The 15,413-nt window shown below is 43.9% G+C and overlaps 1 protein-coding gene across 2 annotated transcripts; it reads right to left on the bottom strand.

The window, feature by feature from the left end:
* Positions 1-1,673: 1,673 nt before the first annotated feature.
* Positions 1,674-14,223, bottom strand: mxra5a (matrix-remodelling associated 5a). 2 transcript variants are annotated; one of them, XM_086283486.1, is made up of 8 exons: positions 14,084-14,223; positions 13,625-13,854; positions 13,326-13,455; positions 12,292-12,682; positions 8,348-12,145; positions 6,744-7,659; positions 6,297-6,623; positions 1,674-4,503 (listed from the first exon to the last, which is right to left on the bottom strand). In XM_086283486.1, exons 2-8 carry the CDS (start codon positions 13,813-13,815, stop codon positions 2,913-2,915), a joined length of 7,344 nt encoding a protein of 2,447 aa, XP_086139612.1. In that variant the 5' UTR covers positions 13,816-13,854; positions 14,084-14,223; the 3' UTR covers positions 1,674-2,912. The 2 variants fall into 2 exon arrangements, with proteins under 2 accessions (XP_086139612.1, XP_086139613.1); XM_086283487.1 differs by lacking the exon at positions 14,084-14,223 and having other exon boundaries at positions 13,625-13,888.
* Between the last annotated feature and the right edge of the window lie 1,190 nt (positions 14,224-15,413).

Raw genomic sequence — 15,413 nt, 5'->3', positions numbered from 1 at the left:
ATGTCTATGTAAACGGCAAGGCCAGAGCAGGACACTGTATTACAAAGTGATAACCAATGCCCCACTGCCAGTGGATTTAGATGTTACAGATAAAATGGTCTCAATAGTTTTTATAACTGACTGAAGTTTGGATGCCAAACAAAGCTAATGTATATTTAAAAATCTGATTATAGAACACAGAAGATTTTGGTTACAGTGTTGAACACTGGTAAATATTAAATGGAAATGGTGAAGTGAACATGTTAGCACAGAATCTCATGGGACTGGCTGACCATCAGGCAGCTTGTCTCAGTCTCCCAGTAAATAAACTCGTCCCTTTTTCAGTCTCTCTGATATGATTTAGAATGAGCGCGAGCATTCAGCTCAGTGTCTTTGTCACAAATGAGCAACCTGCCACATTAACACTCACAGTTAGCTCAAAGCTCCAAATCTGATCATTACGATGAGCTAGTGCTGCTCTCATTGCAGAGGCATCTGTACATGGTCCAAAGAGAGAAAGCATTTTCTTCTCTTTAACCATTACATTTATCTTCTCTGCTACGCAGCCATGAAGTGCCTCTCACCCAGCTTAGGGTTCATCAGTCAGCTGTGACATCATGTGACAATCTCTAGTCATCCATAGATCACAGCAGATTCTCCATATATTGATGTTTCTGAGCAGGAGGGCACATGCTTTCATTACCACTAATCCCTGAAGTAAGGGTCCTTTTCCATTTCCTATGATTTGACTTCCCTTTGTAAATCATCTGAAGTCAGAGCGGGTAAGCACAACAAAGTAACAGGTACATATGAAGAGCATAAACACCCAGAGGAGAGGCATTACATAATCCTGATCAGTGAGAAAACCACAGTTACAGCAGGAGGAAACCATCCGTGGTGGCATCTCCAAACTGTAGCCTAGTACCTCCTGGGTCACAGACCAAGACTTCAAGGTTATTCAGTTCTGCATTTAAATCTTTGTAGCCACATTATTAAAAACATGCACCATTGCATTCCAGTCATTTTACTGGTGAAAAAGCTGCACAGCATTTGAGAAGTTGGGTGGTGTACCACAGTTGAGTACTGCGCTCCGGGAGAGTGGAAAAGCACTTTAGAAAATCTGTCCGTTTACTGATTAACCCTGACAATTCTGATACCAGCTGTCACAAAAAGAGTAGCTGATGCTAAAATTCTCATAGTGGGATTGTTTTAGGACATATATGCTAATCTAATTGATTTCCTCACAGCTTTGCAGACTGTGGCTGTATTCCCCGAGGCGACTCAGCGTAGCTGCGACCAGCTTCCCTCGTCCTAATTGCAAAGTTCGATCTATAAGGCCAGCTAAACAAAAACTGCACTCTTGAATTATTTATTTAGAGTTAGAAAGTTATATTTCCAAGAAAATACTACAAACATTTTTAGCAGAGTGGCAAAACATTCTTGAGTCATCACTTTTTCAATTTGTTCCCTTTCCAACCTCAGCAGAAATAAAGGTTTTGTTTTTGAGCTTAGTGGAAATGTGGAGGAATTTTATATTCAAATAAGGAAAACTGCTACGCATCACAGTCTGACAGACACAAATTATTTACATATGAGAACGTAGTACAGTGTCAGCACTCTGCAGAAGCAGATTCAAAGATGCTCCACGTTGCTGTGAGTTATTGAAAAATCTGCACCAAGGTACAAAAACATGGAAATATTCAGGTTGGGCCTTTATTATGAAAAGCACAGGATACCAGCAGTTTCAGCTTCTTTAAATAAAAATACAACAACAACAAAATTACATATATTCTCAGTCAATTTTATTAAGTTCAAAAGTATTTCACAATTAAATGAGCTGTTTAGCAATTCTTTACAGGCTGACATCATCTGTCCTTGTCAGAAATAACTGTTCCACTGAAGAAAAGGTACACATACAGCTGGGAATATATGCTCACTGATCAACTGGAGATCAGCCAAAGGATAAAATGTTTTGTCGTGATTAACTTTGAGTGGAGCTGATAGAGCCAAAGCCGGATAGTTTAAGGCCGGGTCTGCAGAGTAACTCTTTGCACAGCTTTGTCCCGCCAGGCTACATTTTAACATGCTGAACAGTTTGGCAGTCATTGGCGTAAATGCTAATTATTCCAATGTTGTTCATTTAGCACCAGTCTCATGTAGACGATTGTGGTTAGGCGTGATCCATCTGTCATAACCTGCACATCGCACCCCGGCAGCATCATAAGCAGCTGAGGTAATCACAAGCCAGCAAAACAAAATCGCTGTCCACATATTTAGTTTGAATACAAATGTAGATTTCCAATTAACAATTATATTACAAAAGTTTAGAAAAATAAATTAAAGCATTGCACATCCTTGATAAGATAAGCATCTTATACTAAAACGAATCAACATCATCTTCACTTCTTTACTGAATAAAAGAGTCATTTTGTGTTTTGCATGCTGGCATGCACGCTCCACGTCCCTGAGTCACTTGAAACAACGATGTTTTATATTATTTAAGTCTATCTTTATTACAGTATTTGTCTTGCACATAGCAGGTGAACACAGCTATTCTGCTTGATAGTGTGAAGTGCCAGCACAAGACAATTACTTTTGCTTTCTCTTTCCAGTTGTGTAGGCTAATTACCTCACAATGTAAAGTGGCCTGAGGAAATCGTTGTTGTGAATTGGTCCTCTGTAAAAAAAAACAAAAAAACTGCATATATTTCCTACATGCTTGAAATGGGAGGTTTGCAAAATGGTGAAAACTGTAAACTGGCACTCGGTGTCTTCAACTAACGGCCTCTAAAGAGCAAACACTCAAAGCATCACTGCAGGTTTTAATCAACTCATCATTATAACTGAAGTTATTACTACATGTGGTGTTTAAACACTTCCTTTTAATCAGGCAGTTGTTTGGGCAGCAACAGACGAAGAGGAACGGTGACATTTTAGAACACGTTGAGAACTGTAGCTTTAGAGTCCAAGCCAATGGCGTTTCTGGCTGTGCATCGGTAGATGCCAGCATCTCTTTGTGTTGGATTCTGGATGATGAGGGAACCTTGCGGAAGGAGGTACTTGTTTTCAAAGAGCTTTGGCTTTGCATTGGCAGCCAGACGAATTTTGTCAGGTGTTTCCCATGCTACCTCAACTTTAGGGATGCCAGTTGCTACACAGTTTAACTGAACAGCAACTCCACGTTTAGCATAAGTCACAGAGGGAGGGCCGTTAGTAATTTGAGGTGCGTATGCTATTACATTTACCACAGTGGAGAGCAAGGAGCTGCCATATTCATTACTAGCTCGGCAAACGTAGGGACCCCGATCGTGGACTGACACTTGTTGAATGGCAAGGGTTCCATTGGGCTGTATGGTGTATCGCCCAGCTCTCTGTGGTCTGCTGAGGACGACTCCACTAGGCAGAGTCCATGCTAGTCTGAGTGCTTCACCAGTGGTTTGACAGTGAAGCCAAAGGTTTTCCCCATTCATGACACTGACAGGGGAATTATATCTGCTGTTGATCTCTGGTTTTTTTCCTGGGGACAGTGTAACAGTATGCTCCACAAGCCCCCTTGAATTATGTATCAGACAGCGGTACATACCAGCCTCAGCCATAGAGGGGTTGCTGATGATCAGCAAGCCGTCAGGCTGGTGGAAAAACTTGGAGAACCGAGCACCACTACGCAAAGGTGTACCACTGGGCAGGATCCAGGTGACAGGCAGTAGTATTGAGCCCTCAAAGGAGCAATTCAAGGCCACAGCATTGCCTACACTCAGTGACTGAACATTTGCTTTGGGAGCTCTAATTTGTGGCCTCTCATCAACTGTCTTCACATCCAAGTTGACCACCAACCTGACCTCTCCTCCTTCATTACGAGCAATACAAACCAGCTGCCCCGAGTCTGTCTCCTTGGGTGAATGGATTTCTAAGGTACCATTCTGATGAACTACCATTCTATTGCTGTAATATGGAGCAGAAAGGGTCAAATTTCCTGGCAGAAGCCAAGTGATTCGAGGGCTGGGGTTTCCATGTACATTGCAGTCCAGCAGCTTTTGCTGATTCTGAACTGCGGTTACTTTGATAGCATTCAAAGTTCCTCTTAACCCACTGATCACTGGAGGTGTTATCAAGACTTCGAGTCTGGTAACTTCACGGTCCTGTCCTGCATTGTTTCTAGCTATGCATGTGTAGTTACCTTTATCAAAACCTTGGATCTTTTGAACTACCAATGTCCCATCATCCAGAACCTGGTATTTGTCTAATGCAGGGAAAATCACTTTGTTTAAAGGGGATAACCATGTGATGACTGGCGCTGGTTCACCTTTGGCATTACATTTCAGTGTAGCTTCGTTGCCATAGAAAACGCTGACAGTCTGTGGGTCTTTATTTTGAATTTTCGGTGGGGAGGGTGCAGCTTTGATCTTGACTCTGACCTTCATCTCATCTTTGCTATGTTGGTTTTCCGCGTAACATGTGTAGTCACCTTGTTCTGGCATGCGAACATTGTTGAAGTAAAGTGTCCCATTGTCAAACACCACATACCTACATGTAGTTCCAGAAGAGAAGGATAAGAAATGGTTACTCACTGTTACACTTTCATGACTGGATTCATTGGTTGGCAACAAAGAGAATGTATTAAATTAATACAACATATATAATTACATTATTTAAATTTAAACTTCACATATTCATGTCACATGAAGTTCTTTTCTTACCAAAGGAAAAATAACTAGTGATTACACCTGATGTTTCAGTCTGACTGAAATCTGTTAATTTAATTAAATTTCAGTTAATTTCTATAGCGCCAAATGACAACAACAGTCGCCTCAAGGTGCTTTATATTGCACAGTAGACCCCTACAATAATAGATACAGAGAAAAACCCAACAATCATATGACCCCCTATGAGCAGCACTTTGGTGACAGTGGGAAGGAAAAACTCCCTTTTAACAGGAAGAAACCTCCAGCAGAACCAGGCTCAGGGAGGGGCGGGGCCATCTGCTGTGATTGGTTGGGGTGAGAGAAGGAAGACAGGATAAAGACATGCTGTGGAAGAGAGACAGAGGTTAATAACAGATATGATTCAATGCAGAGAGGTCTGTTAATACATAGTGAGTGAGAAAGGTGACTGGAAAGGAAAAACTCAATGCATCATGGGAATCCCCCGGCAGCCTACGTCTATTGCAGCATAACTAAGGGAGGATTCAGGGTCACCTGGTCCAGCCCTAACTATATGCTTTAGCAAAAAGGAAAGTTTGAAGCCTAATCTTGAAAGTAGAGATAGTGTCTGTCTCCTGAATCCAAACTGGAAGCTGGTTCCACAGAAGAGGGGCCTGAAAACTGAAGGCTCTGCCTCCCATTCTACTTTTAAATACTCTAGGATTTCTCTAGGATGGTAAACTGTTCTTGAAGTTCACTGAGAGAGAAAGAGCTGTGCAGGAAGTGTGATTATGTTGTGGTGGAAGCAAAACAGCCAAAGTCAGAGGGAATTAACGATGTTTATCAAACATGAAGATTAGTTTGGATCTTCTTTTGCTGCTGGTTCAGTGAATTTTGGATGGAGAGAGACAAAACCTGCAGCATCAGAATCTGTGAGACGTCGGCCTTCAGCACCGACGGCGTGCCTGTTTACGTGCGGTCGGGTGAACGATCCACGCTCTGTGTTTATATCTTTGTGTGGTTGTTGAAATAGTTTAGTGAGCTTTGAGCACTAGAGACTCGACTAATCGTTTCCAAGGGAGTCTAGTTTTAATGAAATGAGACCAATGACATAAGACACCTTTCAACATATTTATGGGGTAGTTGCAGACTTTTCATAAGGCAAACTAGCAAAGCTATGTTTTTAGTCATTTTTGTTTAAATGGATACAATTTATTGGAGCAATATTGTACTTTTAAATAATTCATTTACTTGCTCTGTAGCTGCTCTTGACCCCATGGTGGCAGAATTGTTTAAGTTACAGTTAAGTCGAGTTCTTGCAGCAAAAGGGAAAGCACAGAGACAGAAAGAAGATTAGCTCGGTTTTCTGTAATAATGCCCAGAAGTTCATGAAACAGTTAAAGGAAGATGGATGTTCAGTCATTTCTCTAGTGACTAGGTTCCCACACTCACAGATCCTTCTGATAAACAAAGCATCACCACAGAATAGAACTTCATTAACCCTGGAGAACCCATGGGGTCAGATCTGACCCCATGGGTTCTCCAGGGTTAAAAATGGTTAAACTTCCATCTACACAGAAGAACTTGGATCAGACAGCACAAATGCTGGCTGGTGAAGGTGTTTTCCCCCTGTGTTAGACACTGGGAGCACTTTGTAGAAGTTAAAACAGCTCGTACCTGCGACTGCGCCCCTCAGAGACACCATCGCTCTGTTTGACTGGGTTAACCATCGTGCCATCCGGCAGAACCCAGCTGATCTCCGGGTTGGGGAGGCCAGAAGCCACGCAGTCCACCGTCAGGTCCCCACCGTACAAAACCTCCTGACTGGATCTTTGCTGCTTCTGTTCGATCTTGGCTGGTCTGCTCAGCACGTGTACCCGCAGCAGCACGTGGTCGTCGCCCATCTTGTTACGAGCCACACATAAGTAATCGCCACTGTCCTTGTCAGTCACTGGATGAAGGCTAATGCTGCCATTGGGAAACACTTTGATTCTCCTGTCAAAACTGCAAAAAACAAACAACCAAAGTTGATGCATATGATTAATAATTAAGATTGCTTTGAATGATTTCTAATGACAACACTTAGTTTGAGCATTTTGTTTCATTACAAGATTTACGTTTCACCTGTACTGAGCATCTACTAGCTTCTTAGAAGGTGTCCTCCAGAGGATTCGGGGCTCTGGCTGTCCTGTTGCCACACAGTTTAGTAACAAACTACTCCCATAGATGACATGTGTTCTTTGGGGTGATGATAAGGTGATACTGGCCTTGGCAGAGGACAGATTCTTCCTTATGTTCAGGATCACAGTTCTCCTGCTGGATGCCACTGTGTTACTGGCTGAGCACTCGTATCTCCCAGCATCTCTTTTGCCCACACGCTGTATGTAGAGAGTCCCATTGGGGAAAACAATTAGGTTCTGTCCAGTGTCTAAGGATGCAGTGAGCTGTGCACCATCAGGTGTAAACCAGCGAATAACAGATGGAGGGGAACCTGTAGCAGTGCAGTGGATGTAGGCAGGGCTGCCTTCTGAAATGGTGGCAGTCTCATGATGTGACTGCTGAATCACGGGTGGCAATGCTCGGACATGAAGAAGTACTGAAACAGAGTCAGTTCCAGCTGCGCTGCTGCCAATGCACTTATAAATCCCTCTGTCTGTATAGTGGGCCTGGCTGATCCGGAGGATCCCGTTATTTCCAACAACTACGTGCTGCTGAGACGGAACAGAAACGGAACCAGCAGCTACATGGACGTAGTTAGGGAGTACCCATGTGACCCGGGGCGCAGGATGCCCTTCCACTTTGCATTCCACACTGACTTTGTCACCTAGATGCACAGTCATTTCTCTGTGCTGAGGATGCAGGACCCGCGGAGGCTGAGACAAGACCACAAGGTTGACCAGCATCGTGTCCGTGCCGTACTGGTTCTGCGCTGTGCACAGGTATTGGCCTCCGTCTGTGAGCTGTGTGCTCCTGAGGATTAATGTACCATTTTGGTGGACCTCAAACCTCTGGACCCTGGTGTTCTGAGGAATATTCGCCCCTGCAAAAGTGGACAGACACAAAATGCACAGTCTTTTCTCAAACACAGAATAAAATTTAAGATGAAAATAATTGAGAGTATAAAATATTTAGCGTAAGAGAAATTGATGTCACATTTACATAGTGTACAAAAATACAATAAATGAGAGGACTTATTGAAAAATGCAAATATTTTAGTGTGATTGCCAACCGTGGAAAAAAAACCCCCGTACCATATAAGAGCAAAATAGTTACTTTTAATTATGAGCAGGCTAAAGGCCCTTTTAAAAACTCATATCATAATAAAGTAAGTAAGTAACATAGATTATAAAAATGTTACAAAATTCAAGACTATAACCATAATCTTACAAGTGCATCATCTACATCATAGCATCGTCAGTCATGGAGGTTATATGGAAACACATCTACAGTAATAAGGAATGTCTGAACATACTGATATGCTTGCAAATGTTGCTGATAATCTGCTATTTGATATACTATGTGCCAATATTTCCAATAAAACATCTTTGCAAGCTATATTTATATAAGTCTGCAGGTAGTTACATTTTGCTCTGGTTAACATTTCACTACATCAAAATATTTTTGGATGTTTCCATTTGAATAAATAAATGATATGTTTCAGCAGACAGAAGTATGATGGCTCTGAAAATGTATGGAAAAAAGAATGAATGAGGTTGAGTCATACATACCACTAAGAGCTTTGGTCCATGACAGGAAGGGCTTTGGGTCACCTTCGGTCTCACAGGGAAGTTGAGCATCTGTTTCAGCTTTAACAGTGAACGTCTGGAAATGAGTCTTAGTTATCCTTGGCTTTCCTCTTGGAACAGATCCTTGTGTAGGTACCTGGTGCTTCCTGGACACATTGTGAGTACTTGTTAACAGTGTCCCTCTATGCGGATTCGTTTGGACTGTAGCAGTCGGAGCAGAGGTGACCGACTGTAAGACGATCTGTCTGCCAGTCAGACGTGTGCTAGTTGGTTTGTGGTCTGCCGACTGGGCTGTGGGCTGGAAGTTTAATTCTTTCCGTGGCTCTGATATGTTAATGATGGGGTTTATTTGTTGGTCTTCATTATGGCCGACTCTGATCCAGGGAGTCTCCTGCATGCTGGTCCTCAGTGAAGAGTCCATCTTGGCTTCTGTGGAAGATATTTTGGGAAGTGTGGTATCCACTGTCACTTTGACACGCATTATAGGATCAAGCCTCGGAGTGGCAGGAGAGGTAGGTTTTGCTTTAAAGGTACTAGCAGTAGAAGGAAAAACATTTTCATTTAGAGCTTCTTTAAGATTCTGAGCTACCTTTGAGGGTTTACTTTGACTAGAAGTATAATGTGAATTTTCAGGTACTGCAGAAGTCTGTGTAACACCCAGAGCTGTCTCCAAATAATCCTTGGAAAGTGTGCTTGGTGTCACAGTCAAGTCACTGGGAGTGTACCCAGAGGTTGTCTTGATTACTTGGTCGATCAAAGACGTGGAGGATGGGGACAGCGGTGCCAAAAACCCCTCCCCACTCTCATTCAACAGCATCCCCTCATTAGTTGTGTACTGCTGGCCCAGTTGGCTCTCCTCCACATTGCTTTGCAGTTGTAAAGTGTTGGTGGCGTAAAAACCCACCAACAAGCTGTCAGAGCTTGGCAGAGGTCCAAGGTCACCCATAACACTTGACCTTTGTGTCTCCTCAGGAAGCCTAATAGGTGGAGCAGGCGTGTTTATAAGCCTCTGCAAAGTGGCCGGTGTTGGTGCACTGAAGTGCTCTAGTGGACAGTCTGAAACTCCAAAGGCTGCTTGAGAGGTTGTCTTTGTATCACCCACTTCTGGAAAAGTTGCTGGAAGCGATGGTGCCGCTAACGTGCTTTTTAATAATGGCAGATGGCTGTCCTTTGTTTGGAGGAAAGAAGCTGGTGGGGAGGAGGGTTTAGTGGCTGCCTCGTGGTCGTGCCTGGAGGCTGTGCTTTCTTTATGACTCAGTTTTCCTGATGACGCTTCTTGGCTGCCAGTGAATGGAACAGTGGTACTGGGATTGGTTGCTGTAACTTCTGAGGAAGCTATTTTTAGCAGTGTGGAGGGAGTGGTCTTGACAGTTGCTGGGACAGCTTTGGCAGGTGTGATGGCCATAGACGGGACAGATTTCACAAGCTTTTGTTTCCTTCTGTTTGGCCTCCTCCTCTGACTCCCATTCCTTCGCCTGGAATTATGTTGTTGGAGGCGTGGAGGGGATTCAGAGCCTTCAGAGCCAGTTGTTGGAGATGCCCTTGCTACAGACTGCAAATCATCAGATTTTATGACAGGCTCACTAGGATATTTTTCTTCTTTGCTTTTCGTTGATTTGTTTGGATTTACTGAAAGGATCCTTTTCAAAAAGGGTTCGTTATCATTCCTCGAACTGGCAATAACCTTTAGTCTATCTGTATTGACATGCCTCTGTGATTCCTTGGACCAATCAGCTGTTTTATCCTCATTAACATCTGTGTTTGTGAGCGACTGCCAGAACGTGACAGCATACAGTGGAACAGATGTGGCCTGTGGGGAAAACACACTGTTTGAACTTGTGTGTAGGTCTAAGACCGCATCGTTGGATGTCTGTGCTGTTGTAGCTTGCATGCTGTGTGCGTTGTCTATAATGTTGCTGTTAGATGTCACACGTTGTGTGGCCTGGTCTTGTACATTTTGTTTATCAGTTTTGAACAGCGGATTGTGTACAGGAGTGTGCAGCGTCCTGAAAAAACCCTGCCGTGCCTGCTCAGTCACACTGTCTGCTGATCCTTTAGTAGCTTCATTTGACTGCGTTGTCCCCTCTGCAGCTTTCCTCTCTGTTGTGTGCTGAGTTGGGACTGGTGTCACAGCATTTTGAGCCTTTCTATCTCTAATCTTGGCCAAAATATGAGCCCATTTCTGTGGATCTATTTTACCTTTCGATATATTAATCCTCCTTGTGTTGTCAGTAGGATTCTTCCTGTCTACAACACGCGATCCTCTTGGTTGCTGAAGCATTGGGGGCTTCCGCCAGAAGTGCCTGGACGGGTGAATGCCCCTCCTGCTCGGGACCACACCTCCTGGAGTTCTCCTTCTCAAAGGCTCCAGGTGGCTCACTGGAGCCCCACCCTGAGTGCCTTCAGTGTCCCCTGATGCTTCTTCTGTGTCTTCTGTGGGGATTTTAATTTGAGTGTTGACTCCTGAAGCTGACTGAGGTGTTGCTGGAAACTTCCTGAAGTTGTGCCTGATAACAGCGAGTTTTGTGGCCAGTGTATCCACACCATGTTGATTCATGGCAACGCATTTATAATAACCACTGTCTAATAACTTGGACTGTGGAATATGTAGAGTGCCATTGGAATAGACTAAAGCTCTGGATGAGTTGGCTTGGAAACTCACGATGCTGCTGTTTGGCAGAATCCAGTTAATTTCAGCATCGGGGGAGGCAGATGCAGTGCAATGCAGGGAAATAGGTTTGCCTACAAATACCTCACTAGGTTTGATTGATGTTTCGTCCCTCGGGGGAGGGCTGGAGGATTCCTGCACTGTCAGATAGAACGGCAAGACAGCAAAGTCTTCGTGAGCCCTGGCGATACAGTAGTAACTTCCTGCGTCTGTGGGGCGGACAGCCTTAATAATCAACGTTCCACCGCGGGACACAGACAGTCTGTTGCCTGGACTTGAGTACGGTGCCTCCACTTTGGAGCCATCTGGCAGCATCCAGCGAATAACTGGTTGACCTGAACTGTGCACGCTGCAGTTCATTCGAGTTTGCTTTCCTAGGATAGCACTGAAGACTTTATGACTGGTGTTTGTTGACTCAATCGTGACCCATGACCTCTTCTGTCTTTGCACCTCCTCCGTCTCCACCATCTCTGAGAGCTCTGTGCTCATACTCAATTTTGCCATCCTGGCTGACGACTGAAGCCGGTTCAGCTGAAGGTTCACAGATGTTTGCAGCAGCCATGGTGGTTGGGCTGTTATATTAACTTTGAGACCTGTGTAGTACAGGGCATCTTTCTCAGAGTCCTGTCTGTACATATGGGTTTGATGAAGGTCTTTGCTTAGAATAATTTCCCTCTGTAAATGTGCTGGCACACTGCTGTAGTATGCTATGAGCCTCCACAGTTTTTCATATTTTTCTCTATTAACTGGACAGTCCAGATCTACCGCCACTGTGATGTTGGTCAGCTGAGGCTGACTGCTCTGCTGCCAGCTGATCTTGGTAAGCTCATTAGACTTGCTAATATTACACATCAGATCCAGCTCATTCCCATGTTCATCAGATAGGCCAAACGAGAGATTTCCAAATGGTTCTATAAAATCCTCTGTGGTCAAAACCTCACTCTCAACATCCTTAGGTGTGGACATCCTGTGAGGAAAGGTGATGACGGGGCTTCTGCAGACCAGGTTCTCCGCATCAAAGAGGTCCTTTCTCTGGAGGTGTCTGGGAGACGAGCACATGGGACACAGCTGGCCACTAGGAAGGGTCCTATCCTTTTTACATTTTACAACACCTGGGCAAAGAACAGAGCATGAGCGTTATAAAATCAGATCATCACGTCTCTTTGAATATTTTATGCATTTTGAGTCTTAGTTTACTTTAACCATCACAAAAAGAAAGCTCTAAATATAATTGCAGCGTACATATTAAAAATACCACCTGGAAACTTTTTATTCCAGTCATGGAGCCGCCTCATGCTGCAGTCACAGATCCAAGGGTTTCTATGGAGGTACAGGCTCTCCAACTGGGGCATGGTCCCTACCAGCCTGGAAGGAAGTGTCACCAGATCATTGTCTGACAGGTAGAGGTGCCTCAGAGTTGAGACATGAAAATGGCTTTTCACAGTGAAGGTGGTGAAGGTGTCTGGGTGCAGCTGCTGAAGCTGGTTGCCCTCCAGCTGCAGCAGCCAGAGAGAAGTGAGGCCCTGGAAGGCGTCTGGATGGATGTACTCCAGCTGGTTGTGATCCAGGTGTAACCTGGCCACAGACCACAGACCGTGGAGAGCGTGCCTGCTGATCTCCTTCAGTTTGTTGTAGCTCATCTTCAGCATCTACATCAGTGAGCAGGGAGAACAGAGAACGTCTCTATTGCTCATCATATTAGAGTACTTCTAGTTTCTGCTGCATTGAGACATACATGAACCAGGCATCAAGGTTCAGCATCAAGGCACATATACATCATACAGTTTGTATGTCAGTGCTTTGTTTCATTAACATTTCAGGGAGAAATTTGGGATTTAAAATTACACAATTTTTACTTCATATCTTACAAATTCTTAGGAAGAATCAGGAATTTGTCCAGCAGATAAAATGATTATTAAAGTTGGATGTCTTTTGTAAATTTCGATTCACAGTTTGGCCCAGGTTCAGATATCTTTTGCTTTTTTATTCCTAAAACTAGACTGTGTGGATAAATCTAAGATATTTGCACAATCTCATTTAAGTGCTCGTGTTGAATTAATCAGTAATATGTGCTGACTCTTTTGCACATTAGTAAAATAGTTATTATTGTATTAAAACCGAGCATTTTAGGAGATATAGGCTTTATGTATACACTCATAATCATATGTGTATGTGAGATACCATATGAGAGATTATGAAAGGCTCAGACTAATATGGATTCATCATTAAAATTCACTGTTTTGCTCAAACAACAATCCCCCTGCCACCATTTATTGAGTTAGGTCATTGCACCTGAAGTGAACTGAGCTCCGTGAACGCTCCATCAGGTAGCTGGTGAAAGTCATTCCCATGAAGCATGAGCATCTCCAGCTTCCTCAGGCCCATCAGTGATTTGTCAGTGATGTTATTAATTTTGTTGAACCTTAAATAACAAAACCAGAGTGGAGAGGATAACAGACATGAAACCAACTCATGCACTTCCTAAGCCTCGGTCTTTACATAAAGCATTTCACTGCATTAAGTGTTTAATCCAGTCACTGACAGTTTAATAACCATGCTAAATCAATGCTACGGATGCCAGAGCGACTGACCCCAGGTTCATGTGTTTCACGTGTTTGGGTATAGCTGCTGGGATGGTGAGAAGGGAGCGGAAGGTGCAGTGGAGCTCGGTGGGCTGAGGGCAGGAGCAAAGTCGGGGGCAGAAGCCACAAGTGGCAAGAGGAACAATAATCAGCACCAGCAGAGTGTTTAGGACGAACTGAGAGGGAAGATCCATCTTCATCTGCGGGATTATCCGTCACAGCAGCTGCCTGTAAAGTCACTATAATGACAGAACAATGAAAAGAGTACAGAAAAACCCAGCTGCTCACTTTCTGGTGAAAAGGCTCGCCTGAGATGTCAGTCATAATCTGTCAAAGGTCAACTTTACTTTCAGCACTTTCATCCCCCATGCATGACTTTGAGGCTCTGCTGAATGATGCACATAGCGCTGAAGCAAGGTTTCATAAACGTCTGCTTGAAGCACTGCAGTCAAATGCAGATATCCTTACCTCCTCTCCTGCAGGGGGGCTCCTGTGTCCCATTTTAACGACACTGTTAAAACCGAAACTTTAAGATGACGTGCTGCAGAAAACCCCAAAAAGCAAAAACGATTTTAAAGTACAGTCCTCCTGATCACTGACTGCTTTAAGCAGTGAGTCTCCTCCGCTCGCTCGGCGGAGACCCGACAGGAGGAGGGGCCAGCGAAGCCCGTGGAGGAGAGCGTAGACGCTGAAGGACGGAGCAGCGATGTCACACCGCTCTCTAACAACTGCTGAGTGTTTAGATATGCTTCGTGAGTCATACTGAAGCTATTGGGAAGTAGATCAACGCTGGAAGCTGAAAGAATGAGGAGGAGAAACTGTTGAACTACACAAACTGAACAAACTTTGACATTTAGGCTGCTGCTCGGACCGCAGCCTGTTAGCCTGCTCTTCACATTACTGCGGGGATGTTTTATGAGTATCAGTGGAAAGCATTTATATCTGAGCAACACACGTGACCTCAGATTAAACCCTAAAAATGCCATTGAGTTGAGCGCCATTATAATAGTGAACGCATAACCAGTACATATACCTTGGCATGTTTTAGTTCTTTCAGAGTAACACTACTACTCCATTAGAGTATCATGGTTTAAAAGATGGTTAAAGCTATTTTCCCCTTTTTGTACTCTCCCACATGCTGCTCGGACAGCTTTCATTCCTCCTTTAATCCACGAGAATCCACACTGATCATATTTAAAGGATAACTGAGAGGAGCGAGGCTCAAAATGTGCGAGTGGTCGTTCCAGCTCACAAAGGTAATATGGAGTTACTACAGTTTATTATCGTAGAGTCTTACATAAAAGCTTGTTAAGCCATAGCTGCAGTTGCAAATTAGTGAAACTTAATAGGATTTCTTCATTATTAACACATCAAATTTGGACTGATCCATCCCATAATGAACAAGTCTTTCATCTCCTTCTAGAACACACAGGCGCAAGAAACTAAGTGAAGCTCTGAGGTAAAGATTTCTCAAAAAGGGAGTTGTTCCAGGTAATGAGTGGGTGTGGAGGCTTTTAGAGCTTCTCCTTCTATTAAATGTAGACCAGGGGTGTCAAACTTAGGCCCGAGGGCCACATCTGGCCACCGAGATAATTTCATCTGTCAATTATGAACGACACCTTGGTATGTGGGAGCCCTGCTGAGAGCCCTGCGGACAGGGGTGGGACTTTATTATGATGGGCAAACCATGCGGCCAATCACATGCAAAGACAGTCTGGGATCGTACCATTTTGTGAAAGAAGGAAGGGGGGCAAAGTTCTGAGGACAGATAATGTAGTGGTACAGGCCAGGTCCACAG

The sequence above is a fragment of the Aulonocara sp. 'chitande type north' Nkhata Bay genome, linkage group LG23 (assembly GCF_057382095.1).
Source record: "Aulonocara sp. 'chitande type north' Nkhata Bay isolate Kocher_YH1m ecotype deep benthic linkage group LG23, A_spYH_male_GT1.1, whole genome shotgun sequence".
Taxonomy (NCBI): domain Eukaryota; kingdom Metazoa; phylum Chordata; class Actinopteri; order Cichliformes; family Cichlidae; genus Aulonocara; species Aulonocara sp. 'chitande type north' Nkhata Bay.
This window is presented reverse-complemented; position numbering and strand designations above follow the sequence as displayed.